Source organism: Perognathus longimembris, chromosome 20 (genome assembly GCF_023159225.1).
Source record: "Perognathus longimembris pacificus isolate PPM17 chromosome 20, ASM2315922v1, whole genome shotgun sequence".
NCBI lineage: Eukaryota > Metazoa > Chordata > Mammalia > Rodentia > Heteromyidae > Perognathus > Perognathus longimembris.
Genome location: NC_063180.1, coordinates 42,180,738 through 42,204,653, shown reverse-complemented (window position 1 = coordinate 42,204,653; position 23,916 = coordinate 42,180,738). Strand labels below are relative to the sequence as shown.

General features: G+C 62.6%; 1 protein-coding gene across 1 annotated transcript in view; it reads left to right on the top strand.

Annotated features, from left to right (window-relative positions):
* Positions 1–23,916, top strand: part of Itga11 (integrin subunit alpha 11) — a 49,575-nt gene that overhangs the window by 25,170 nt on the left and 489 nt on the right. Inside the window, exons 4-29 of the mRNA XM_048329681.1 lie at positions 344–435; positions 1,265–1,379; positions 2,395–2,522; positions 3,689–3,837; positions 4,061–4,205; positions 4,933–5,098; positions 6,091–6,161; positions 7,889–8,033; positions 8,525–8,673; positions 8,768–8,908; positions 9,098–9,301; positions 9,937–10,067; positions 11,568–11,734; positions 13,575–13,717; positions 13,867–13,977; positions 15,308–15,393; positions 16,143–16,350; positions 17,880–17,978; positions 18,801–18,877; positions 19,415–19,504; positions 19,593–19,683; positions 20,068–20,181; positions 20,371–20,457; positions 22,336–22,446; positions 22,545–22,640; positions 23,462–23,575. Of these exons, the coding sequence (XP_048185638.1) occupies positions 344–435; positions 1,265–1,379; positions 2,395–2,522; positions 3,689–3,837; positions 4,061–4,205; positions 4,933–5,098; positions 6,091–6,161; positions 7,889–8,033; positions 8,525–8,673; positions 8,768–8,908; positions 9,098–9,301; positions 9,937–10,067; positions 11,568–11,734; positions 13,575–13,717; positions 13,867–13,977; positions 15,308–15,393; positions 16,143–16,350; positions 17,880–17,978; positions 18,801–18,877; positions 19,415–19,504; positions 19,593–19,683; positions 20,068–20,181; positions 20,371–20,457; positions 22,336–22,446; positions 22,545–22,640; positions 23,462–23,575 (3,230 nt within the window). The remainder of the gene's footprint in view (positions 1–343; positions 436–1,264; positions 1,380–2,394; positions 2,523–3,688; positions 3,838–4,060; positions 4,206–4,932; positions 5,099–6,090; positions 6,162–7,888; positions 8,034–8,524; positions 8,674–8,767; positions 8,909–9,097; positions 9,302–9,936; positions 10,068–11,567; positions 11,735–13,574; positions 13,718–13,866; positions 13,978–15,307; positions 15,394–16,142; positions 16,351–17,879; positions 17,979–18,800; positions 18,878–19,414; positions 19,505–19,592; positions 19,684–20,067; positions 20,182–20,370; positions 20,458–22,335; positions 22,447–22,544; positions 22,641–23,461; positions 23,576–23,916) is intronic.

Genomic DNA, 23,916 nt, shown 5'->3' with positions numbered 1-23,916 from the left:
GAAAGCCGCCAGGCTTCCTAGCCTGTCCCAGTGGGTGCCCTAGGCCGTCGGAGATGGGGTACCGACAGGGTGTTGGGGTGCACTCCTCCGACGGCCGGAGGAGAGCTGGGGATTGGGAGGTGCAGGCCCTGCGGTGCCTGGCTGTGGGACCATGGGTCGTTGCTGCGTCTCCCTGGGACTCAGGGAGCTTGAGGAAAGAACCAGCCCCGGACTGGGGGAAGCTGCCATTGACGTTGGGCGGGAGAGGGACCCAAGTACCCGAGTGACCCCCTGACAGTCTCAGAGCCTGGGTGGAGGGCAGGAAAAGGGCTGCAGGCCCAGCTGCTTCTCCCCCCTCCTCCAGGGAGAGTCACCCTGTCCAACGTGTCTGAGCGGAAGGACAACATGCGTCTTGGCCTGAGCCTTGCCACCAACCCCAAGGACAACAGCTTTCTGGTAAGAACCCCCACCCCCTGCTCCCCCTGGCCCCTTCCCATCCCCCAGCCCCACCGCATGGGGTGAGGAGAAAAGGCCGTTCACACCCCTTCTATGCGCCCACGCAGCTCCTTACTGCTTCGCTTGGGTCCCGCTAACTTTCTTCCGGGCTGGCCTGGAACTGCGATCCTCCTGTCTGTACCTCCCGATTCTCTCCATACTTCCAGAGATTTCAACAAAAGACACAAATAAAACATTCCCTCTGAGCTCTCAGCTTTAAAAAAAAAAAAACCTAATTAAAATGTGAGGGAAGGAAATGACAGCATGAACTGTAGCTCTGGGCTCCTTGGTGGCAAAGACACAGGCAGGCCGGGCTTTCATTTCTAAGTCCCGCTGTGAGAGATGCCCCCCCCCCCCCCCCCCCCCGCCCAGCCCCTCGTGGAGAGGCTAGCGTCGGTATCCTGGGGCAGCAAATCTCACAGAGAGAACAGAGACCTTCGGTCTCTCTTTTCCTAGGAGGAGCCACGGTGTGCCGTGGGTGCCCGGCATGGCAATGGCTCCGTGAGGGCCTTTGGGTGGGGTGGCCTTTGGAGGGAGAAGATCTGGTCTAGGGGCCCTGTGGGGCAGGCCTAGGAAGGGGAGGAAGGGACAGGTCGCCGTAGCTACCGCATGGAGGATGGACCACAGAAGGACTCCAGACACGCCATCCCAGTGAGACACAAGCAGGCCCTCGCCCCGCTGCCGCCCCGGCACTGGGACATCGATGCTGCTCTGGGAACTGGGTGGTGACGGGGGCCCCCGGGTACCCCCCCTCCCCCGTGACTGGGGTCCGTGTACTCCTGTCCCACAGGCCTGCAGCCCCCTCTGGTCCCACGAGTGTGGGAGTTCCTACTACACCACGGGGATGTGCTCACGCGTCAACTCCAACTTCAGGTTCTCCAAGACGGTGGCCCCAGCTCTCCAAAGTAAGTGACTGCAGCTGTGCCCGAGGAGGCTGAGTGGCCGCCATCGGAGGGGCCTGGGCTCTGCTCACTGCTGTCCTGTGGCTACAGAGCAGCATCCGGACTCTAGCACGGCCGGCCCCCGGCCCTCCGGATGACCCGGAAGTAGTCCGTTCACCTGGCTGGGCCTCTGGGAGGGTCACGCTATCGGCCTTCCAGGGTGGCAACTGAGGTGTGAGGCAGGCAGCCTGCGCGTGCCACAACTCTGGGGCATCGTTCGCTCAGACTACAGTGCGAACGGTGCTCCCTGGTGTTCGACAAGGCTGTAGCCGGGCACACGGAGGGCTAAGAACAGACATGCCCTGCTAATGTTACACTGGCTCACCAGTGTTCCTGGGCACCCAGGGGATTCAGCCTGGCTTTCCTGGAGCCCCCAAATGCCAACAAAACCCAGGGGATCGGGCTTTGCTAGAGAAAGCTCAGAATTCTTGGCTCTGGACCTCACAATGGCCCCTGTCCTGAACCCCTCGCGCAAGTAGCTGCTTGGGAAGAGGGAAGGGAGGGGTAGACCCTGTACCTTGCTATCATCCTCTCCCTCACACCTCACAGGCCAGTCAGAGGTGGAAAGATGGCGCCGGGGAGGAGGGGGGTCTAACAGGGTGGGGAGTCAGTCCTGTTGCCTTGGTTCGTAGTATTCCTTTTAATTCACGCACAAGTGAGGGAATGCCTCTACTCAGGATGGCAGAAATAAAGGTCACCCCTGAGCTAACTCGGTGTCTCTGCTTAAACAAAGAACAATAGCACCAGCTAACATTTATCGAGTCTTGCTTTGTGTTCGGACACGCCCCCCCCCAAAGAATCTTTTCATTAAAACTTCCCACCCTTGTTCACACCGACAGCTCCCAAGCCCCGGGGGGGGGGGGGGGGGTGGCACGCGTGTAGCCGTCCTTCTTTTGTCCTCCCGAGAACATAGATGCAGGAACGTAAAGCCCCGCAGCCCCTGGCTCCCGGTAGCCCTAACAGTGTCCCCGCATCCCAGGGTGTCAAACCTACATGGACATCGTGATTGTACTGGATGGCTCCAACAGCATCTACCCCTGGGTGGAGGTTCAGCACTTCCTCATCAACATCCTGAAGAAGTTTTACATCGGCCCGGGCCAGATCCAGGTGAGCGGCGGCGGGAGGACCACGTCCAGCCGTCTTGGGATGCTGGGGACGGTGGGGGGGGGGGGGTGGCGGCAGGGCGGGGGAGCTGGACCTCAGTGTCTTTCCAGGGGTAGGCTCGGGGACTTTGCCTAGCAGGAGAGCAGGAAAGGACGAGCAGGTGCCGGAGCCCGAGAGGGCGGTGGGGGAGATGAGTCAGAGGGAATGAGCCGCAGAGAAGAGGGCGGGAAAGCAGGTTGTGGCCCAGGCGCGTAGTCCAAGTGCCGCTGGCGAAAGATGAGGCGATTCACCCCGTTGCCCTGGATGAGCGAGGGCCAATGGGTAGACATTCCAACATGGCGGACATCACACTCAGAAGCTGTTCCTAAGGCGTGGGAGTGGACCCTTCCGGGGATGGAAGGGACAACACCCAGCATTTGACCAGCAGCTAGTAAATACAGCAGGCCCGCCCAACCGCAAAAGAGCCCTTGTTCTAGCTTTAGATAGCTACACCAAGTCTTTAAGGGTTTTTGTTCATTTCTCTTTTTTTGCCCATCCTGGGGCTTGGACTCAGGGCCTGAGCACTGCCCCTGGCTTCTTTTTGCTCAAGGCTAGCACTCTGCCACTTGAGCCACAGCGCCACTTCTGGCTTTTTTCCATATATGTGGTGCTGGGGAATCGAACCCAGGGCTTCATGTACGCAAGGCGAGCCCTCTGCATTCCCAGCCCTATTTCGAAGCTATTACGGCTGCCCGTGTCGGATCAGCCTTCGGGATGGATGGGGCTTTTCTCTTCTCAGGTCTGAGGAACCTGAGTCTTACAGTTCGGCACACGGCACCAGCCCTCCCCTCCCCCCTTCTCTTGATGGTTGAGTCCTCCCGCTGGGCTCAGCCTCCTTCTTCTTAGAGAAGACAGCCGTCTGTCTGTTGGGCTAGCCTCGGGTCACCGAGTCCCCTTTCTTTGTATATTTCCTCCTCCCCCCCCCCATCTTCCCGCCACGCCTCCCGGGCCACCCCCAGGCTCTGTGGAGCCTGCAAGCCTTGGGCTGCGGTGGCTTCTGGAAAGGGTGACACCTTGCCCTGGATCCCTGCAGGCGGGGAGACCCTTCCCAAAGACCCCGCGTCCCCCAGCTGTCTAAGTGCCCCCCCCCCGGGTGGAGACGGCTCTTGTCCTGTGCTTTTGACCCGCAGGTGGGAGTCGTTCAGTATGGAGAAGACGCGGTCCACGAGTTCCACCTCAACGACTACAGATCGGTCAAAGACGTGGTGGAAGCCGCCAGCCACATCGAGCAGAGAGGAGGGACGGAGACCCGGACAGCGTTCGGCATTGAATTTGCTCGGTAGCGTCACGTGTGTGTGCGGGGCCCATCTCAGATCGAGGGCTAGCTGTGTGTCACGGCCGCGGGGACCGTCCCGGGAGAGCTCAGCGGGTCGACCCGCGGACACCATCTGGGGGGGCTTCCGGGGGATGGGGGGGTGGGGGGGTCTCGGCCCTGGCTCCCACCGCCGCCCTTCCCCCCGCCTTCCTCTCACCCCCTGCCCCGTCCCTGTGTCCCATTCCAGGTCAGAGGCATTCCAGAAGGGAGGGAGGAAAGGGGCCAAGAAGGTGATGATTGTCATCACAGACGGGGAGTCCCATGACAGCCCGGACCTGGAGAGAGTGATCCGGCAGAGCGAGAGGGACAATGTGACCCGATACGCCGTGGCCGTGAGTCCTCCCCTCCCCCACCCTGCCTGGCGAGGAGTCCCCTCCCCCCCAATGGCTCTGGTGACACGCGGGGGGGGGGCGTCACCCCGAAACCCCTGGGGGACGCTGGCTCCCAGGTCCCTTCTGAAGAAGCTGAGGGTCTTAGCACCGCCCAGGCCCACCCACAAAGCTGTGGGTTGGTTTCTTCCTTCCTTTGCCAGGGAGTTTCAGAAACCGCAAAAGCCAGCAAATACCCAGCCTCCCAAGCCCCAGATCCCCCGCTTCGCAAAAAGGACCCACAAAGAGAATCTGGAGGTGTGGCTTAGTAGCGAGAGCATCAGCTTAGGAAGCTCAAGGTCCTGAGTTCAAACTCCAGTACAGTCACTGGTGGCTCACACCTGTCATCCTAGCTATTCAGGAGGCTGAGATCTGAGGATCCTGGTTCAAAGCCAGCCTGGGCAGGAAAGTCCTCGGCTCTTATCTCCAAGGAACTACTAGAAAGCTGGAAGTGGCGCTGTGGCTCAAAGTGGTAGAGTGCTAGCCTTGAGCAGAAGAGCTCAGGGACAGCTTCCAGGCCCAGAGTTCAAGCCTCAGGACTGGTGTGCACATGTGCATACACACACACGCACACACACACACACAAATGACCCCTTGAAGAATGGCTACTGGACAGTCCTGGCTCCTCCCCACCCTGGCTCCTGGCTGTGCTGTGCCCTTGTTTGTTCACCTGCTCCTGCCCCCCTGGCAGGTCCTGGGTTACTACAACCGCAGGGGGATCAATCCAGAAACCTTCCTGAGTGAAATCAAATACATTGCCAGTGACCCTGACGACAAGCACTTCTTCAATGTCACCGACGAGGCGGCCCTGAAGGACATTGTGGATGCCCTGGGCGAGAGGATCTTCAGCTTGGAAGGTGAGTCCGGCCCGTAGAAGGCCTCCACACTCCCAAAGGGGGGAAATCCAATCCCCAACAACACGGCGGCTTTCGCCTGGGTCCTCGCCCAAGCAGAAATGTCTGGATGCATTAGAATGTCAAGACATCTGGCAGCCCAGTGGGCCGGACTCCACGGGTTAGGGTGCCGTTGCCTCTCCAGCGCTGTTACTGTACACACCCAAAATCATCATCAGCACCACGGGCGCACGAGAGGCCCTGTAGAGAATTCCAGTTGCCTGAGTCTGCTTGCTCTATGTGATGCTGCGGTGGTGTCTCCCAACGTTGGGCTCTGGGGACCACAAACATCAGGAGAAGGCCGTGCTCTCGAGCCCAAGAAGTCTGCAGAGCCTTGAGAGTGACAAGCTGCAGACACTACAGAGGGATCAGGAGATGCGAAGGCTTGACCCCACGCCGGTGCCGAAACGGCCAAGCCAGCAGCTCCGAAGCAGATAGACGGAAGCCATCATCGTCTTGGGTGCTGTGGAGGCGGGAAGGCCCCCAGGACAGGGCTGCGGACACCCAGCGGCTCTCTTGCACAGTGTTGTAAGCAACCAGCGCCCCCTCTCCCGAGAGTCAGCGAGATGGTCTGGAACTGGCCAAAGGCATTGGAACCAAACCTGTGTTGACTGGGAATGGTGGCAGTGGGGAAATGCCGTTTCTTGTGCATGCATGCCCGTGTGCACACCCACGCACGCGCGCGTGCACGCGCGCACACACACACACGTGGCTATTTCCGTGCCCTTTCTTGATTTCTTCCCTTTCAGCCATTTATAGCAAGCACACCCGTCACCCGACTTAATCCGCAGCCTTCCTCGGGCCCGCCTCCGGAAGTCACGGTGGCAGTGACTACCCCACCCCAGAGCCCCCCTCCAAAGGGCCCCCCCCCCGGCTCCCGGGGCCGTGGGGGGAGGGGAGGAGGGCCCAGCTGACCTCTCTCTCTCTCTCTCTCTCTCTCTCTGTCCTTGTTCCAGGCACCAACAAGAACGAAACGTCCTTCGGGCTGGAGATGTCGCAGACGGGCTTCTCCTCGCACGTGGTGGAGGTACGGCTGGGGCCGGCCCCCCTCGGCGGCCCCCCCACCCCCCACCCCCCCACCCCCCACCCCCCACCCCCACCCCCACCCCGCACCCAGCTCCTCCCTCCCTTCCGGTCTCTCAGGCCTGAGATGCCAAGGCTCATCCCATGCCTGCCACCGGCTGGGAGGGCGTCCGGGGGTGCCAACCCCAGCGGCGGCTGCGCTGCGTGGCCCCCCCCTTTCTGTGCAGACTCGGGGCCCGCCTAGGCCTCGTTCCCAGAGCGGAGCGCAGGTGCCAGCAGCAGCTCTTGGTTTTAAGGCCGCGTCTCAGGTCCTCGCTGTCACTCTGCAGCCTTCTCCCGGGGTCTCCTTTGTGGGGGGGGCGGTGCGGGCTGGGGGTCTGAAGCCTCTTGCACCCCCCCAGAGAGGAGAGTTGGGGTGTCCTGAAGCACTTCACAAATGTAGTGAAGTCCTGCACGGAGAACTGTGCCCAGACCATGTGTCTGGGAGAGACAGGTGTCCAGTGTGTGTGTGCGCGTGTGTGTATACATGTGTGTTCGTGTGCTTGTGTGGTGTGTGCGTGTACGCGTATTGTGTAGCTCGTGTGCGCATATTTGGCTGTGTGCACACTCACTCCTCAGGCTGACACTCGGCTCGTTTGCTCGTTCACGCTGTTCCTTGTCCCCCGACCACCCACCCACCCACCCACCCCCTGCCCCTCTGCGACGGGGCGGGGATCCCCCGTGTACAGACAGAGAAACTGAGTCCCAGAGGGGCTCGTGTTCTGCTGCAGGGAAACAAGTGAGGAAACCGCCCACCCGTGCCCTCCCGTCCCCTCTCCGCTCCACAGCCGGTCTGTAGAGAGCTCTGGGGGGAGGGGGGGAGGGGGGCGGGGAGGGGGGGGGGGTCTGACTCAGAAATCCCAGATCGGAGAGGAGCAGGCACCCCGCACCAGGCAGCCGGCAGATGGGCCGAGGCACGACACTCGCTCAGATCTCCCCGAGCGACATCTGGGCCGCGTCAGGGCCGCCGTCCCGGGACGTGCGCGCCGGGGGAGGACCAGGGGAGGACCAGGGGAGGACTGCCGGCTGGGGCTGGCAGAGCCCCCAAGGCCCGGATGACGGTGGCTCTGGCTGAGGAGACGCTTGGCTCCACCCATCTTTCCACGCGTGCTGGGTGCTGGGCACCGGAGAAGCCCAAGTGGAGGCCTGGGCCGCTTGAGCGACCCTTGGGGGGAGGGGGGGGCGGTGGAAGAGCCAGGACCGAGAAGGGAGAGCCCCCCCCACCCCCCGGCACGAGATCAAGCGGGGGGACTTGTGTGCGCTCTCTCACGACCCGCCGTGGCCTTCTGCGTACACGCTGGGGGTGTCTCTTGGGACTCCGTGACCCCCACAGACCTGGGGGTGCCTGGGATGCCGCACATAGGGGGACCTTCGCGGGGCCCGCGGGGCTGGGCGCGCTGTACTCCCCGGCCTTCTGCCGCAGCCCGGCCTGGCCGTGCCCGCGCCGCTTTACCCCGGTCCCTGGTCCGAGGCCCAGTCACTGCTGAGATACGGGGGTAGCAGGAGCCGAGAGCGCCCCCTGGCCCGGAGCAGCCGGCATGGCAGTTCCCTCCCGCACAAACGCCTCAACTCCAGACCCAGGGAGGGCCCGGGGTCCCTGGCTGGACCCCCAGCCCCCCCCCCCCCGCACCGCTCCCGGGACCCGGGGCGGCCCTGGAGCGGGGTCTGATCGGGTGCCCTCCCCCGGGCCAGGACGGGATCCTGCTGGGCGCGGTGGGCGCCTATGACTGGAACGGGGCGGTGCTGAAGGAGACGAGCGGCGGCAAGGTGATCCCGCTGCGCGAGGCCTACCTGAAGGAGTTCCCCGAGGAGCTGAAGAACCACGGCGCCTACCTGGGTGAGGAGGCCCGGGGCGTCCCTGGGCGTCTGCGCGGGCTGCGGACGGCGCCAGGCCGGGGTGGGGGCCGGGGCCGGCTCCCCACCGGCACCGCCAGCCAGCAGAGCGGCTCCCGGGCCGCCCGGGCAGCGCCGCGCAGCCCCCAGACAGACGAGGAGGCGAGGCGAGGCGAGGCGGCCTCCGTGGGGGCGTCCAGGCGTGGCTTCCAGCCTGGGCCACGCACAGGGAGCCCGACAGGGAACAAGTACACGCGGAGCCAGAGCCCACCGCCTCCTCACTGACACACACACACACACACACACACACACACACACACAGCCCACCTCCTCACTAATCCACGCACGCAGGGCCACAGCTGCCAGGGGCCCCGGGCCGAAGTCGGCCCACCGAGCAGCCCCCGCTCCCTTGTGCCCAGGGCGGGCGGTGGCCTCCGCGCGTGCCCCGTCCCGGCGGGGTCCACGGAGCCACCCTCTTGTCTCCTCTCGCGGCAGGGTACACCGTGACATCCGTGGTGTCCTCCAGGCAGGGCCGGGTGTACGTGGCCGGAGCCCCCCGGTTCAACCACACGGGCAAAGTGATCCTGTTCACCATGCACCACAACCGCAGCCTCACCATCCACCAGGCTCTGCGGGGCGAGCAGGTAACGGCGGGGAGCGGGGTGTGCTCTGGGAAAGCACGGGGGAGGGGGGCAGCCCGGCCCGACCCTCCCCCCTTCTCCCCCCACATTGCCACAGATAGGCTCCTACTTTGGGAGCGAGATCACGTCGGTGGACACGGACGACGACAGCGTGACGGACGTCCTGCTGGTGGGCGCCCCCATGTACTTCAGCGAGGGCCACGAGCGCGGCAAGGTGTACGTCTACAACCTGAGACAGGTACCGCGGGCCAGCCAAGGTCCTGTCTGGCTCTGGGTTCGAGTCACCGAGCCGGGGGGGGGCAGGACTCCGGTGTCCTGGAGATGGGACGCGGTGCAGGCAGGGGCCTGGGTGCCCATTTTGTGGGGAGCCGTCGCCCCGAAAGCCCGCGCCCCAGCCCTGAGCCTTTCCGCGGCCTGGGGTCCGCAGAGCCGCTTTGTCTACAACGGCACGCTGAAGGAGTCCTACAGCTACCAGAACGCCCGCTTCGGCTCGTCCATCGCCGCCGTGCGAGACCTCAACCAGGACGCCCACAACGACGTGGTGGTGGGGGCCCCCCTGGAGGACAGCCACAGGGGGGCCGTCTACATCTTCCACGGCCGCCGAGGCGGCGTCCTCAAGACGCCCGCGCAGGTGAGGCCCAGAGCAGCCGCGCTCGCGCCGGTTCTAGCCGCGCCCGCCGCAAGGCAAATCCAGCCCCGGGCGCGTCCCGGCTCTTGGCCTTCCCGTCCACGCAAGGTCCCCCCCAGCCCCACCCCCCCCACCCCCCCCAGCACCTTTCCACGTAGCTGATGGTGTGTAGCCAGCCCCGGCCTGGGCTCCTGCCTTGCAGGAAATGCACCTGTTTCCCACCCCAGCCGTGGGCCCAGCCAGGGTGACCCACGAGCTCGCGGTAGCAGGCAGCCGTTCTTCATCCGAGATACCGATGGACTCCCCACCCGTGATGTGTCGAGGTGCTTCCTTTGGAAAACGTTTAAGACAATCGTTTAGGGCTGGGAATGTGGCCTAGTGGCAAGAGCACCTGCCTCGTAGACATGAAGCCCTGGGTTCGATTCCCCAGCACCCCATATATAGAAAATGGCCAGAAGTGGCGCTGTGGCTCAAGTTGGCAGAGTGCTAGCCTTGAGCAAAAAGAAGCCAGGGACAGTGCTCAGGCCCTGAGTCCAAGGCCCAGGACTGGCAAAAAAAAAAAAAGGCAATCGTTTACTCCAGAAGCGTGGTTCTAGGCTCGCACCCACCGCGGACGCGCGGCCTTTGCTTCCTCGCAGAGAATCGGCGCGTCGGAGCTGGCCCCGGGCCTCCAGTTCTTCGGCTGCAGCGTCCACGGGCAGCTGGACCTCAACGAGGACGGCCTGGTGGACCTGGCTGTGGGCGCCCTGGGCAGCGCCGTCATCTTGTGGTCAGTTCCCTGGCTCCTCCCGGTCCCTCGCGGGGTGAAGGGCGTTCGTTCCCTAGGGGCTCGGTGACCACCCGCTGCCGGCGACACACGCCCCGTCTCCTCGTTTTGGGGAATCCCCGTTAGCCACCTTGGAGTCCACGCCCCTCTTCTCCATGGGTCTCGTGGACTTCAGACAGACCTGGGGTGCACACGCCCCTCGTGTGTCCTAGGATCTGTCCTAAAAGCTTGGGCTTTGCAGGAGTTCCCCCCACTTGTACTTCTTGAGCTCCTAAAGGGTCAGGTTGGTGTTGTCTCAGGCGGGATGTGCTCCTCCTCCCTCGTGTGTGTGTGTGTGTGTGTGTGTGTGTGTGTGTGTGTGTGTGTGTCTGTGTGTGTGTGTGATATGCAGGGTTTCCTCCCCCAGCGCCTCTAGCCTCCCTTCCCTTCCCAAAGCGCTTCCTAGAGGACCCCAGCCCTGCCGCACCTCAGGATGACTACTTTTAGATTAAAAATAATAATAAGATGTAAATTTGAGCTTTCGTTTTGTTTTGTTTTTTGCCAATCCTGAGGCCTTGAACTCAGGGCCTGAGCACTGTCCCTGGCTTCTTTTTGCTCAAGGCTAGCACTCTGCCACTTGAGCCACAGCGCCACCTCTGGCCATTTTCTGTATATGGGGCGCGAGCACTCTTGCCACTAGGCCACATTCCCAGCCCGAAATTTGAACTTTCAACCATAAGTGTTGGTGAGGTCTATTTTATTAGTTACAACACCTTGAAGAAAATTTGTGCCGGGCACCAGTGGCTCATACTGGCAATGCTAATTACTTGACAGACCCTGAGAACTGGCACATCTCACACACACACACACACACACACACACACACACACACACACACACACACACACGGTGGGATGAGTGCTTTCCTGTCCTTGTCTCTACCTCTCAACACGACACCCGGAGGTTTGGGGAGCTATGAGCAGATTCCAACTGGGGAAGCACTGCTTTAAAACACGGCCATGGGCTGGGGATATGGCCTAGTGGCAAGAGTGCTTGTCTCGTATACATGAGGCCCTGGGTTCAATTCCCCAGCACCACATATGCAGAAAATGGCCAGAAGTGGCGCTGTGGCTCAGGTGGCAGAGTGCTAGCCTTGAGCAAAAAGAAGCCAGGGACAGTGCTCAGGCCCTGAGTCCAAGCCCAGGACTGGCCAAAAAAAAAACACGGCCATGCCTCTTGGGATTGGTCCTGGGGTCCGGCGTGGGCGTCAAGACACATTCAGGGCTGGAATCCCTGCACGAGAGGTGACGAGGGGCGAGGGGAAGTCCGTGGGGCTCACAGCAGGTGCAGTCCTGGGGTATGAGGCGGCGGAACCCCACCTGTCCACGCTCTCTGGTCCCATCTGCGATAGCCAAGGTTCTCTGCTCCCTGCTGAATATCTACCTCTCCCCCCCTAGCCCCCCCCAGCTCACCTGTCCCCCCCAGCCCCCCTCCCCCCCCAGCTCACCTGCCCTGCTCCTCCAGGGCCCGGCCTGTAGTGCAGATCAACGCCAGCCTCCGCTTCGAGCCGTCCAAGATCAACATCTTCCACAAGGACTGCCAGCGTAACGGCAGGGACGCCACCTGCCTGGCCGCCTTCCTCTGCTTCACGCCCGTCTTCCTGGCGCCCCACTTCCCAGAAGCGACCGTCGGTAAGGCAGGCCCCTCCGTCCCCCCCCCCACCCCCCGATCTGTCTCCCCATTCTCCTGGATGGCTCTGTGCCACCGCCTGGGCTTTCTGTGAGCGCCAGGTCACACCTAGGGCCGGCTCCGATGACGGTCTCTCTCTTTCCATCCCTGGGGACTCGGGGCCGTGGCCAGGGTGGCGGTGAGCGGGGGCTCAACCTCCCCAGGGGATGGGGAGGGAGCTAGTCCGGGTGCAGTCTGGGCACCACAGGGCTGAAGGCAAGAGGGTGTAGAAGCCAGAGGGGTCGGCCTGCATCTAGAAGCATCTAGAGCTAGCCGGCAGGGGGCAGCTAGGAGCCAGGGCCAGGTGCACAGGCCGCCGGCAGGCCCATCCAACCCACTGGCCACAGCCTGCCCCCCCCCCAAAGTGAAGGGGGTGGGTCCAGGTCCTGCTGGGCTGGCACAGGAAGAGGGGTGACATGTAGCTCTCAGCCAAGGCCCAGGCCCATGGAAAGAGAAGGACTGATGTGGGGGGGGGGGGGGTCCCGGCCACTATGCCCTGCTTGGAGTTTCAACTTCAAAAGGAAAGGGAGATTTGAGGGCAGAGACAGCTGGGGGTCAGAGGGTTGGCAAAATATGCTACTAGGTTGGAGGGAGGGGCTGCAGGCCTTGAACCCCAGGGTGGAGCCAGAGGGCGGAGGAGTGCTCCCCAGGGGCAGAGTCCATTCACCCCCACACAGAGGCTCTGACCAGCCAGGGGGACCCCAGAGTGTGAGATGGGGAGCAGGCTCTCATTCCGGCCTGGCTTCTTCGGTGGGCTTTGCTGTGTCCTCCTTTTTTGCTCTCCTCTTTTTCTTTTTTACATTTTTTTGTCTTTTCTTTTTTTCGCTTTTTAAAAATATTTACTGGGGGCTGGGGATAGGGCCTAGTGGCAAGAGCGCTCGCCTTCCATACATGAAGCCCTGGGTTCGATTCCCCAGCACCACATGTATGGAAAACGGCCAGAGGTGGCGCTGTGGCTCAAGTGGCAGAGTGCTAGCCTTGAGCAAAGAGAAGCCAGGGACAGTGCTCAGGCCCTGAGTTCAAGGCCCAGGACTGGCAACAAAAACAAAACAAGTAAACATAAAAATATTTACTTGCTGTCAACGCAAAGTACAGAGGGGTTACAGTTTCATACATAAGGCAGTGAGTCCATTTCTTGTTCGACTTGTTACCTCCTCCCTCATTTTCCCCTGCCTCCCCCTCCCCTTTTTCTCTCCCCCCTCCATGAGTTGTACAGTTGGTTTATAACAAATGGTGTGTGTTTTTTTTAAGTATTGCTTTTGGGATCGTTTGTCTTTTTATCCTTTGTCTCTCGATTCTTTTTTTCTTTTTCCGTTTTTTTGTCAGTCGTGGGGCTTGAATTCAGGGCCTGGGCGCCGTCTCTGAGGTTTTTCACCCACGGCTAGCGCTCTACCACTCGGAACCACGCCACCCCTTGTGGGTTTTCTGGTGGTTATTTGGAGATCAGAGTCCCACAGACGTTCCTGCCTGGGGCTGGCTTAGAACTGCCATCCTCAGATCTCAGCCTCCTGAGCTGCTAGCATGACAGACGTGCGCTCCCCGTCTTCTTCCTCTCTGGCCCATCGCCTCCTCTCCCCCTCTGCCTCCTTACCCTCCTCCATCTCTTCCTCCTTCCCTGCCCTGAGCCACGGTGTCCATCAGGGAAGCTTCGGGCCATGAAGGGTGAAGGGTGGAAGGTGAAGGGTGAAGGGTGAAAGGTGAAGGGTGCAGGGTGAAGGTCTGCTCCTGTCCAGGGGGAGCGGCAGTTGATGGGGGGAGGGGGACTGAGGCTCCAGCAGCCCGCTCTGCCCCCCGCACCCCCAGGCATCCGGTACAACGCCACTATGGACGAGAGGCGGTACATGCCCCGGGCCCACCTGGACGAGGGGGGGGACCAGTTCACCAACCGGGCCGTCCTGCTGTCCTCGGGCCAGGAGCACTGTCAGCGGATCAACTTCCACGTCCTGGTGAGCTGGACGCTGTGTGGAGGGGTGGGGGGCACGGACCCCGAGGGAGACGAGGCCGCAGCCCCTCCCAGCCCAGGGGGAGAGCCAGCCCCACTCCTCAGAGGGACCGGGGACCCGGTACGCTCTGACCCCCGTCCTCTGACCCACAGGACACTGCCGACTACGTGAAGCCCGTGGCCTTCTCGGTCGAGTACCTGCTGGAAGACCCCGAGCACGGCCCTGTGCTGGACCACGGCTGGCCCACGACGCTCAGAGTCTCGGTACGGCCCCGCAGATACGCACACACACACACAGGTGCACACGCACGTGTACGTTGCATATACACTCACGTGCACGTATGAATCGGCGCGCGCGTGCGTGCACATTCATAAACATGCATGTCCGTGTGTGCGTGTGTGGATACACACATGTATGTATGCACGCACGCTGTGCACACATGTGTGCACAGAGATAAATGTGCACACGTGTCTATACACGCACCATGCCCTAGGCTAGGACCCGCGTTCCTCATCTCCATAGCCTTGGCACAGAACTTGGAGTCACAGGACCACAGGGACCTGTGTTCTCAGTTTCCTGCCCCCCACTTGATAAATAGATGTGGACATGAGACCAGAGGGGCCCAGCCCCTTGGGGCCTGGTCTTCTGCATGTTTGGGGACCGACAGCCCCCCCCCGTCTGCTCTTAGCCGTTCTCCCCGGCCGCCCCCTCCCACACATCTTGGAACTTGGGCTCTGGGCAGCCGGGGTCTCCTTCCTGGCACCTGGCAGACGCCGTGTCTGCAGCCGCAGGGAAAGGCCAGGCGGCCGTCGGTTCTGTCTGAGGAAGCTGGGGGAGCGGGCCGGGGCTGGAGAACACGGTGTCTACCCGCTGAGGGTTAGAGAGAGGCTTTGAAACGCAGTAAGAGGCATCACGATCGGCCCGGGCCTTGGGGTCCAGTCACCGAGCCGAGGCCCTGAGGGCACAAGTTGTTCCCGGATGGCACCGTCTGTTGTCTAGATTCCTTGTGCACGGCCAAAGGATCCCGGGCGCAATGGCAGCGCTTCTCCCGGCCTCCTCTCCCAATCTCCGTCCCCGCGCCGGCCATGCCTGCCGCTACGCAGGCCGTTCTCTTTCTATAGCTCCACGCTGAACTACCGATCGCTTCCCATGCCATGTTTGTCCCCCGGGATCTTTGGGACAGGCTCCCCCCTCCCTTCCTGCCTCCCTGTCCATCTAGCTAACTCATCCTCTGCCCCGATCTCCCGTGTTTGTACTGAGTCCCCCGTTGGCGTGGCCGTATTCCCGCGCTAAGGGCGGCTGCTCGCCTTCTGCACCCCGTATCCTCAGTGCCCAAACCCCTGCCCATGCCGGCTGGATTACACCCGCCGGGGCCAGGAGGAGCCAAGCTCTGTGTCACGTCTAGGAAGGAGGAGACCCTGCAGGGAGGGCAATCCATCGCCGGGAGGAGTCCCGAGAAAAGGCAGAGCAGGGGGCCGAGGCCGGTGGGCTACGGGCTCGAGGGCCCATCGCAAAGACCGGGGCTGGAGGCCGCGCGGACGGCCCCGGTCCGGCCGGCCACCCACCCACCCCTCCCGGCCCTCCTTGGCCCAGGTGCCTTTCTGGAACGGCTGCAATGAGGACGAGCACTGCGTTCCTGACCTCGTGCTGGACGCCCGGAGCGACCTGCCCACGGCCATGTGCGTTGCTGCTCCCCAACGCCCCCCCCTCCCCCCCTTCCACCCCACCCCCGCTGCTCTGGGGGCTACCGGGCTCTGACGGCTACCACACACCTTGCTCATAGGCAGTGTGGATCTGAATCCGGGTTCAGTGGTCCTGAACCCAGAGCCCGGGTTCTCGCCCGGGCTCCGCCTCTACCTCCTCCGTGAGCTCAGGCCCATGCCGGGCCTCAGTGACCCACTGTCAGAGTGAATGAGACGAGTCCTTCCTTTGGAACCACAAAGTATGTCAGAGTGGAGACCGGCATCCCAGTTTGGGGTGCTGGTGTCTAATCCTTAGTCAAAGTCATCACAGAGGTCACCGGCTGAATCCCTAGACTTTCTGGCCTCTCTATAGAAAAGACGCACAGGGCTGGGAATGTGGCTTAGTGGTATAGCACTTGCCTAGTATGTTTGAAGCCCTGGGTTTGATTCCTCAGCACCCCACAAACAAGAAAAAGCTAGAAGTGGGGCTCTGTGGTTCAAGTGGTAGAGGGCCGGCCTCGAGCAAAACGAAGCTCAGCTGTCGCGCCCAGGCCCTGAGTTCAAGTCCCAGGACTGGCCAAAGGGGGGGGGGGAGAAAGAAAGAACTCCGGCCTGCGGCGCCTCGTCCTTCCTGTCCAGCGGTCACTCCCACAGGCAGAGGCCCGCCAAGGGCCCCGTTGTCCCCATCACGCAGCCCTGGGGCTGCGTCCGCCCTTCCCCGACGCCCGCCGGTCTCGCCCCCGCAGGGAGTACTGCGAGCGGGTTCTGCGGAGGTCCGCGCGGGACTGCTCCACCTACACGCTGTCCTTCGACACCACGGTGTTCGTGGTGGAGAGCACGCGCCGGCGCGTGGCGGTGGAGGCCACGCTGGAGAACCGCGGCGAGAACGCCTACAACACCGTCCTCAACATCTCCCAGTCGACGAACCTGCAGTTCGCCAGCTTGATCCAGAAGGTGTGGCCCGGGGGCGGAGGAGGGGAGGGAGGGGGCCGCCGGGGTCCTCCTCGGGGGTGCTCTGTGCGGTCCACGGTGAGGCCCGGCCCCGTGGAGGTCCTCAGCGGGCAGTCAGAGGTGGGCCTGGGACGGAGAGGGCAGGGGGCGTGCACCTGCTGTCCGTCAGAATCATTGCCCACCACGCGCTCCCCAAGGCCTACACCCACGAGGGCGGAGGCCCCGTGGACCTACGCCCCACTGCACACACGGGAATGGCAGGCAAGCAAAGCCAGAGTGGCCCGCTGCCCCCTGCCGCAGCCCCCCACCCTCAAACAGGCCTCCCCCCGGGCCCTGGTCTGGGGCAGTGCTGCCCCTGGCTCCGCCCAGAGTGGGAGGAGCCCCTCTGGGGCCTTCCAAGGGCTTTGTCTGTCCCTGGGCCTCAGGGCTCCACCTGCACGAGCCTTCCCTTCCCCCTGGCCCAGGCCTCCCGCCAGCCTCTGCCTGGTTGTCGCCGGGGGAGGGAGGTGCTTATTCCTGTGCCCAGAAGGGCTTTGCAAACAAGTGGGGGCACAGAAGCAGATGCTCTGTGGGGCGCTGCCATCATGGCCGGGGGAAGCAGGCTAGCAGCAGCAGCGGGCTCCTCCCAGAGGCTGCCCACCCAGCCCTGCCCGGCACGAGCTCAGCCAGGCAGACAGGCCGAGCGCGCTTGCCACACGGACAGCCAGGGGAATAAACGCACACGCCTGCACGCACATCCTGGGCTCATGCCCTGCTCCCGTGCAAAACACACACAGCCTGCCCGGACAGTTCGCATGCGCACCTCCCAAACCACACACAAGCACGCACAAACACAAGCGCATGCCTATACACGTGCGTGTGCACACACGCACACACACCTAGGCAGTGCCTCATGGGGCACAGCCATAGCAGGAGCAAATCACCATACACAAGAGCCAGAGGGTCGGCGCCTTGCGTGCTCTGAGCCCTGAGGCCCAGCCTCTGCCCTCACCACGTGCTACCACTCCACCCTCGCGATGGCTACAGAAGTAGGGGGCCCTGTCTCCTGAGCAGAGCAACAAGAAAAGACTCGGGCAGTTGAGTACACGGCCACCCCCCCCCCCCCCCCCCGCCAGTCCCACATCAAGCTAGAGCCCCGAGTCTCTTCCCTGTGTGCAGGGGACACCCAGGCCAGGCAGCCTGACGGACAGCCAGGAGCCACTCACTGGCTGTGGGGCTGGAAGGAGGAGGGGCGGGGCGGTTCGATGCAGGAAGAGCCCCTGTCCCTCCACCCCGAAAGCCAGTGTGAGGGCCCCCGGGGAGCCCCCGACCCGTGGTCTCACCACAGAGCCACGGGAGAGGCCCCCACTCAGGCGAGAGGTTGGCCCGCGGGCTGCCGGTCTGACTGAGTGGGGGACTTCCGGTTCCTGGCCCTCGGGGACGCCCAGCGCCCGAGCCCAGCCACACCGGCCCTGGGGGAGGGGGAGCTGTGCTCCCCCTGGCTCCAGACCCCCCAGCCCCCCTGACCGCTGCCCCCACGCCCCGGCCCCCAGGAGGACTCGGACGGCAGCATTGAGTGTGTGAACGAGGAGAGACGCCTGCACAGGAAAGTCTGCAATGTCAGTTACCCCTTCTTCAGGGCCAAGGCCAAGGTGAGCGGCCAGGTGGGGGGCCGGGGGGGGGGAGGCAGGAAGTGGGCGCACAGAGAACAAAGGGCACACGGAAGGGGCTCCGGGCACCTGGACCCCTTGACCTCAGGGGGCCCTTCCACCCCACCCGACCCCTCTCCCAGCGCCTTGGGCTACCCCATGCCAGCCTGATCCGCATGCGTCTCCCTCCGCGCACAGCAAGGGACCTGGGGGGGGGGGGCAGGTAGATGGGGACGGGCATGTGGGGGGACGGGGGGGTACACCATCATCCAAAAGACCTAAGTGTAAATGGGGTAAATGGGGACCTATCCAAGCTGGGAAGGGGAGGAAAGGGGGCAGGGGGCAGAATGAGGGCTCCCGGGAAGGAGGCTCCCCAAGTGAGGTGAAACCAGGGTGTCCCCTGGAGTTCTGCAGGACACAAGCTTCCCATTCCCCCTCCCTTGGGAGCCGGGCCGGCAGAGAGGCCTGTGTGAACCCCAGGAACACCCGGGGGGGAACTAGAGGAGGGACAGATGGGGCAAGGCCGTGGTGGGGACCCCCCACCCCTGAGGCAACCCCTGTTGACCTGCGGGGTGAGCCCGTCCCAGCCTTCTAGCAATGGAGTGGAGGGAGGGGCGGGGGGGAGGGCTGCCTGTGGCACCCACCGCCGAGTGCTTCACCCCCCCCCAAGCACAGCTGTGGGGTTTGCCCACTGGACAGCTCCCCCTTTTTCTCTCCCCTGCTGCACCTGGGGAAGGGACAGGGACAGAGGGACTGGAGGCCAGGCAGGACCAGACAGCCCCCCCCCACCCCCCCCACCCCGCTCAGGCTCCTGCGTCTTTGCAGGTAGCCTTCCGTCTGGACTTCGAGTTCAGCAAGTCCGTCTTCCTGCAACACCTGCACGTCCAGCTGGGCGCCGGCAGGTCAGGGGCCCGTGCCCTCCCCATCCCGTCCCAAAGCAACCCACTGCTGCTCCCCCCCGCCCTCCCCCGGGGAACCCTCAACCAGGCTGCCCGGCCCGCCCCCCGCCCTGGCACCCCCACACCTCACTCCTTGAGGCTTGGCGATCAGCCCCTCGCCTTCAGAGGGCACCTTAGGTCGTTGCAGCTCTAAGGCTGGGCACACAGGCCCATCATCCCACAATAAGCAGGGTACACCTGCCCATCATCCAGGCGCCCCCCCCACCCCAAGTTACAGATCAGAACAAGGAGGCTCAGAGAAGTTGGGAGACTTTCTCAACGACCCGCAACCTGCAAATCGCACGCCTGAAGCGGAACCCCGCCCTGCGGGGCCCTCGGCACGGTTACGGTGCCAGGCCCTGTGTGACCCTCCCATCCCGTGCCCCCGGCTATCCTGTGACCCCCGCCGGCCCTGCGCCAACGTCAGCACCCCCCTCCTGCCTGGCCTGGTGAGCCGGCACGGGCCCCGTGAGTCCCTAAGGTCCCCGATTCTCCCTTTAGTGACAGCGAGGAGCAGGACAGCACCAAGGACGACAACTCAGCCCTCCTCCGCTTCCACCTCAAGTATGAGGCCGACATCCTCTTTACCAGGTGGGTTACACCCTCCGCCCCCCCCCCCCCCGTCACTGGTCACCCACCACGGTGGCCATGTTCATGTGGCCTGGCCCTGTCCCTGCAGGAGCAGCAGCCTGAGCCACTACGAGGTCAAGGCCAACAGCTCACTGGAGAGGCAGGGGGGCATCGGGCCCCCCTTCAGCTGCGTCTTCAAGGTAAGGCTGCGGGAGCAGCTAGCGCCCGAGTCCAGCCTCGCTCGCTTCTTTCTCAGCCTCGCGGTTCTTCTCTGGAAACACCCAGGCTGGACTAGCCACACCCAGCCTTTACTTACACACTAAAAAAATTAAGAGTGTAAAACATTTTCACCCTCTATGGACGGCAGGCTGGCGCCATGTCCCCAGTCCCCACGTGCATCCATGGCTTTCTCCGTCTCCACCCCTGTCCTCCATGGGACCCCCGCGTGGAGGGCACAGACGCAGGGCCTGCGGCCGCCATGTCACCCCCCCCAGATCCCCTCCCTCCGGGTGTCCTGCGGGCCTGTCCCCAGGCTGGCCGTGGGTGCCCGCCCCTCCTCCTGCAAAGGCCCTCTCCCGGTGCAGGTGCAGAACCTGGGCTTCTTCCCCATCCACGGGGTGACCATGAAGATCACCATTCCCATCGCCACCCGGGGCGGCAACCGTCTCGTGGTGCTGAGGGATTTCTTCACCGACCAGGTACCCAAGCCCCAGGGCCGACGGGACACAGGCACGCCGCCTAGGCATGGCCGCGCATCCTCAAACCCTGGCCCCCGACTCCCAGGGCCGGGCCTCTCTGGGTAGAGGAGGAAAGGGGCACTGTGGGGCCTGGGTCTGCCAGAGCCGGCCCTGAGGCTCACTGGCGTGTGCGTGTGCCTGTGTGCACAGGTGAACACGTCCTGTAACATCTGGGGAAACAGTACCGAGTACCGAACCACCCCAATGGAGGAAGACTTGAGTCGTGCCTCGCAGTTGGTGAGTGTCCCCAAACTAAGAGCCACAGGGCCTTACCCGTAAAGCCATCTTGCTCCGGAAGCGTACCTGGACAGCCATCTTGCTCCGGGGGCTGTAGTGGCCCCCGAAATGTGTCAGTAAGAGTTCCTTGCTCATACCTGTTAAGCCTGGCATTCAGGAGGCTGAGGTGAATGGACCACTGAGCCCACTGAGCCCAAGACCTACCTCAGCAACACAGCAAGACCCCTTCTCAAGTCAAAAGGAGGGCGGGAGGAGGGATAGGGAGAAGGAGGGGGACTTACTGGCTCCCAGCTGTGCGCTGCTCTAGGAAACAGACGGGGAAACCACAGTTCTTGCCATATGTGAGCCTTACCTCAAAGGAGAGGGGCAGATGGACGTAGAAAGCAAGTGCCGTGCAGCGGGGCTGAAAGACCAGCAGGACCCAGAAGAGCAGAGGGAAGGGAAGGGAAGAGAGGGAGCCGGAGGAGGCGGATACGCACGGCTCCTACTGCAGACCTCTGACCCCGTCCGCGAGGCCTCCACCTTAGAAATGCGTGGAGCTTGGCTCCAACCCCAGAAGCTCTCCAGGCATCGAGTCTCAAGTTTTCCTTCCCAGGGTCCCTGCCACATCCGCATACCCGTTTCTCAGCACATGGTCATTGGTCCTCATCTGGGGGCGGGTGGGGGTGGGGGTGGAACTTATCTGGTTCAGTTTCCCAGAGCAGAGCCTTGCACAAAGCACTTTCTGAACACATTATTACAAAGATCTGGCCTTGAGTGAGTTAGGATGGACAGCAAGCCGGCAACACAAATAATGTTGTCCCTCCCCTTAAGTTGTAATTACTTGAAATATCCTTTGGGGTTTCTATTGTGTTGCTCTCCCATGCAACCTTTACAAATTGCTTTTCTTGTCATATTACTGCGGCCCGGACCTCCAGGGTGCTGACAGCATGATTACCAAAATTGTCTTGATTATGAGCTCCTTTAAAGGAGTTGTTGTTACCTGATGGGATTTGTATATACATACACAAACATACAAACATGTCAGGTGTGCATATACACATCAGGGTTAATCAGATTCAGGAAGCTCCCTAGATTGCCTAAAATAGTTTTTCCACATCTGTTCCAGTAATCACATACACTTTAATCTGTTTCTATGGTAAGGACATGTAAAGATTACTGAATAGAGGGGCTGGGAATATGGCCTAGTGGTAGAGTGCTTGCCTCATATACATGAAGCCCTGGGTTCGATTCCTTAGCACCACATATATAGAAAAAAGCGAAGTGGCACTGTGGCTCAAGTGGCAGAGTGCTAGCCTTGAGCAAGAAGAAGCCAGGGACAGTGCTCAGGTCCTGAGTTCAAGCCCCAGGACTGGCAAAAAAACAAAACAAAGATTCCTGAATACAGCCGAAAGTAGGTGTCTCATGCCTGTAATCCTAGCTACTCAGTAGGCTGAGATCTGAGGATCTCAGTTCAAAGCCAGTCTGGGTAGGCAAGTCTATGAGACTTATCTCCAATAAAGTACTCAGAAAAAGCCCGAAGTGGCACTGTAGCTCAAGTGGTAGAGTGCCAGCCTCGAACAAAAGAAGCTCAGGAACAGCACCCAGGTCCAGAGTTCAAGCCCCAGGACCAGCAAAAAAAAAAAAAAAAAAAGATTCCTCAATACAGACTCCAAGTTCTGTTCCTAGAACTACTGCAAATGCAGCGTGAGATCTCCCAAGAACAATTCATGTCCAGCAGTCTCCGGCATCCCCGCCCCTGTGCCCCGGACCCCTGTGGTCCTCCGTGCCGGCCCCCTTCCCTCCCAGTGAGTCACGCTGTGCCATGTGTCCGGCGGCACACAGCCAGGCCAGACACCTCCCCTGCTCTTGCTCCCCACACGCCGTCTTCTCTTCCAGAATCACAGCAACTCTGACGTGGTCTCCATCAACTGCCACGTGAAGCTGGCTCCCAACCAGGAAGTGGGCTTCTACCTGTTAGGGAACCTGTGGCTGCGGTCCCTCAAGGCAGTAAGTGGAGGCCCCCGGCGCAGGGCGGCTGTGGGGGCTCCCGCCCGGGGCCGCCCAGAAGGGGCGGACGCTCTAACAGGGCGTCTGGCCGTGCACAGCTCAAGTACAGGTCCCTGAAGATCATGGTCCACGCAGCCTTGCAGAGGCAGTTCCACAGCCCCTTCATCTTCCCCGAAGAGGACCCCAGCCGCCAGGTAAGCTCCGCAGGGGCCCGCAGGCCCTGCAGATGGGAGGAAGAGCTGGCCCTCCCGTCCAGCCCTCCTGCGAGCCCCTGGCGCTGTGTACCCCTGTGCTCCAGCAGGAGAGGACAGAGGGAGGGCGGGAACAGGCCCTCTGGGGGACTGGAGAGAGGCCGAAGTAGGTGTGGGCCCAGTGCTTTGGGTCCCCACCCCAGGGTGGGGCAGCGACAGAGGGACTCAGGTGGAGACCAAGCCTGTGTCCCTTGAGGAGAGCCCACGTGGGAAGGCTGGAGGCCCAGAGAAAGCGTCCTCCCTCCCTTCCTCCCCTGCTGGGTGGGTGAGTCTCCCACGCACAGCCCGGTACAGCCTATCCCATGGAAACAGAAGGGGCGCGGGCCGTGGGTCTCTGCTGCCTCCCACTGGCCAAGTCCCAGAAGCACTGGCCTGGGAGGCCGTGTCTGCGTCAGCACCCCTCACACACGGGGTGAGCTTCACCCGGCCCGCGGGGACACTGGGAAGCAGAAGGGCAGGGGCTGGTGGCCCAGGAGCCTCGGGGCACCTGCTGTGCCTCCCCCAGGAGGGGGCACGGGGCCGCACCACACAACATGCCGACCTTGAGATGTCCCGGAGAGAAGAGGGGGGGGGCGGGGAGGGCTGAGAGAGGAAGCACTGTACAGGAGGATCCAGAGAGGCCGCCAAGGCCCAAGGCAGAGAATCCATGGGGACAGCATGGCCACCCAGCTGAGGCAGCGCGGCTGCTCTGAGGCCCTCCCACCAGGGGCTGCCAGCCCCCCCCCACGAGTGACATTGCTGCCCCCCCCCCCCGCCCCGTGCAGATCACATTTGAGATCTCCAAGCAAGAGGACTGGCAGATCCCCATCTGGATCATCGTGGGCAGCACCCTGGGGGGGCTCCTGCTGCTCTCCCTGCTGGTGCTGGCACTGTGGAAGGTGAGGGGTACCCCAGGGGGGACAGGCTCCGGCCTCGGGGCCCTGGGCCCCATCAGCTGCTCCCCACCCTCCGTTCCCCAACAGTGGGGAGCTGAAGGCCCCAGAGGCCGCCCACACTGGGACTCCACCAGGTACCCGCAAAAGCAGCAAACACCACCCACAACTGCCCCCAATCCCAGCCATTTCCGGCTGTCAGCACGTCTACCAGTCTTCTCTGCCTCTGAGCCCCGAGATGTCAGCTGGGGCAGGGTCACAAAGCAAGATGGCAGAGTGCGCTTGGCCTCCGCCCATTTTGCTTCCGTCCAGAGCGGCGTTCTGGGCGAGGGTGCTCCGGTGCTGCG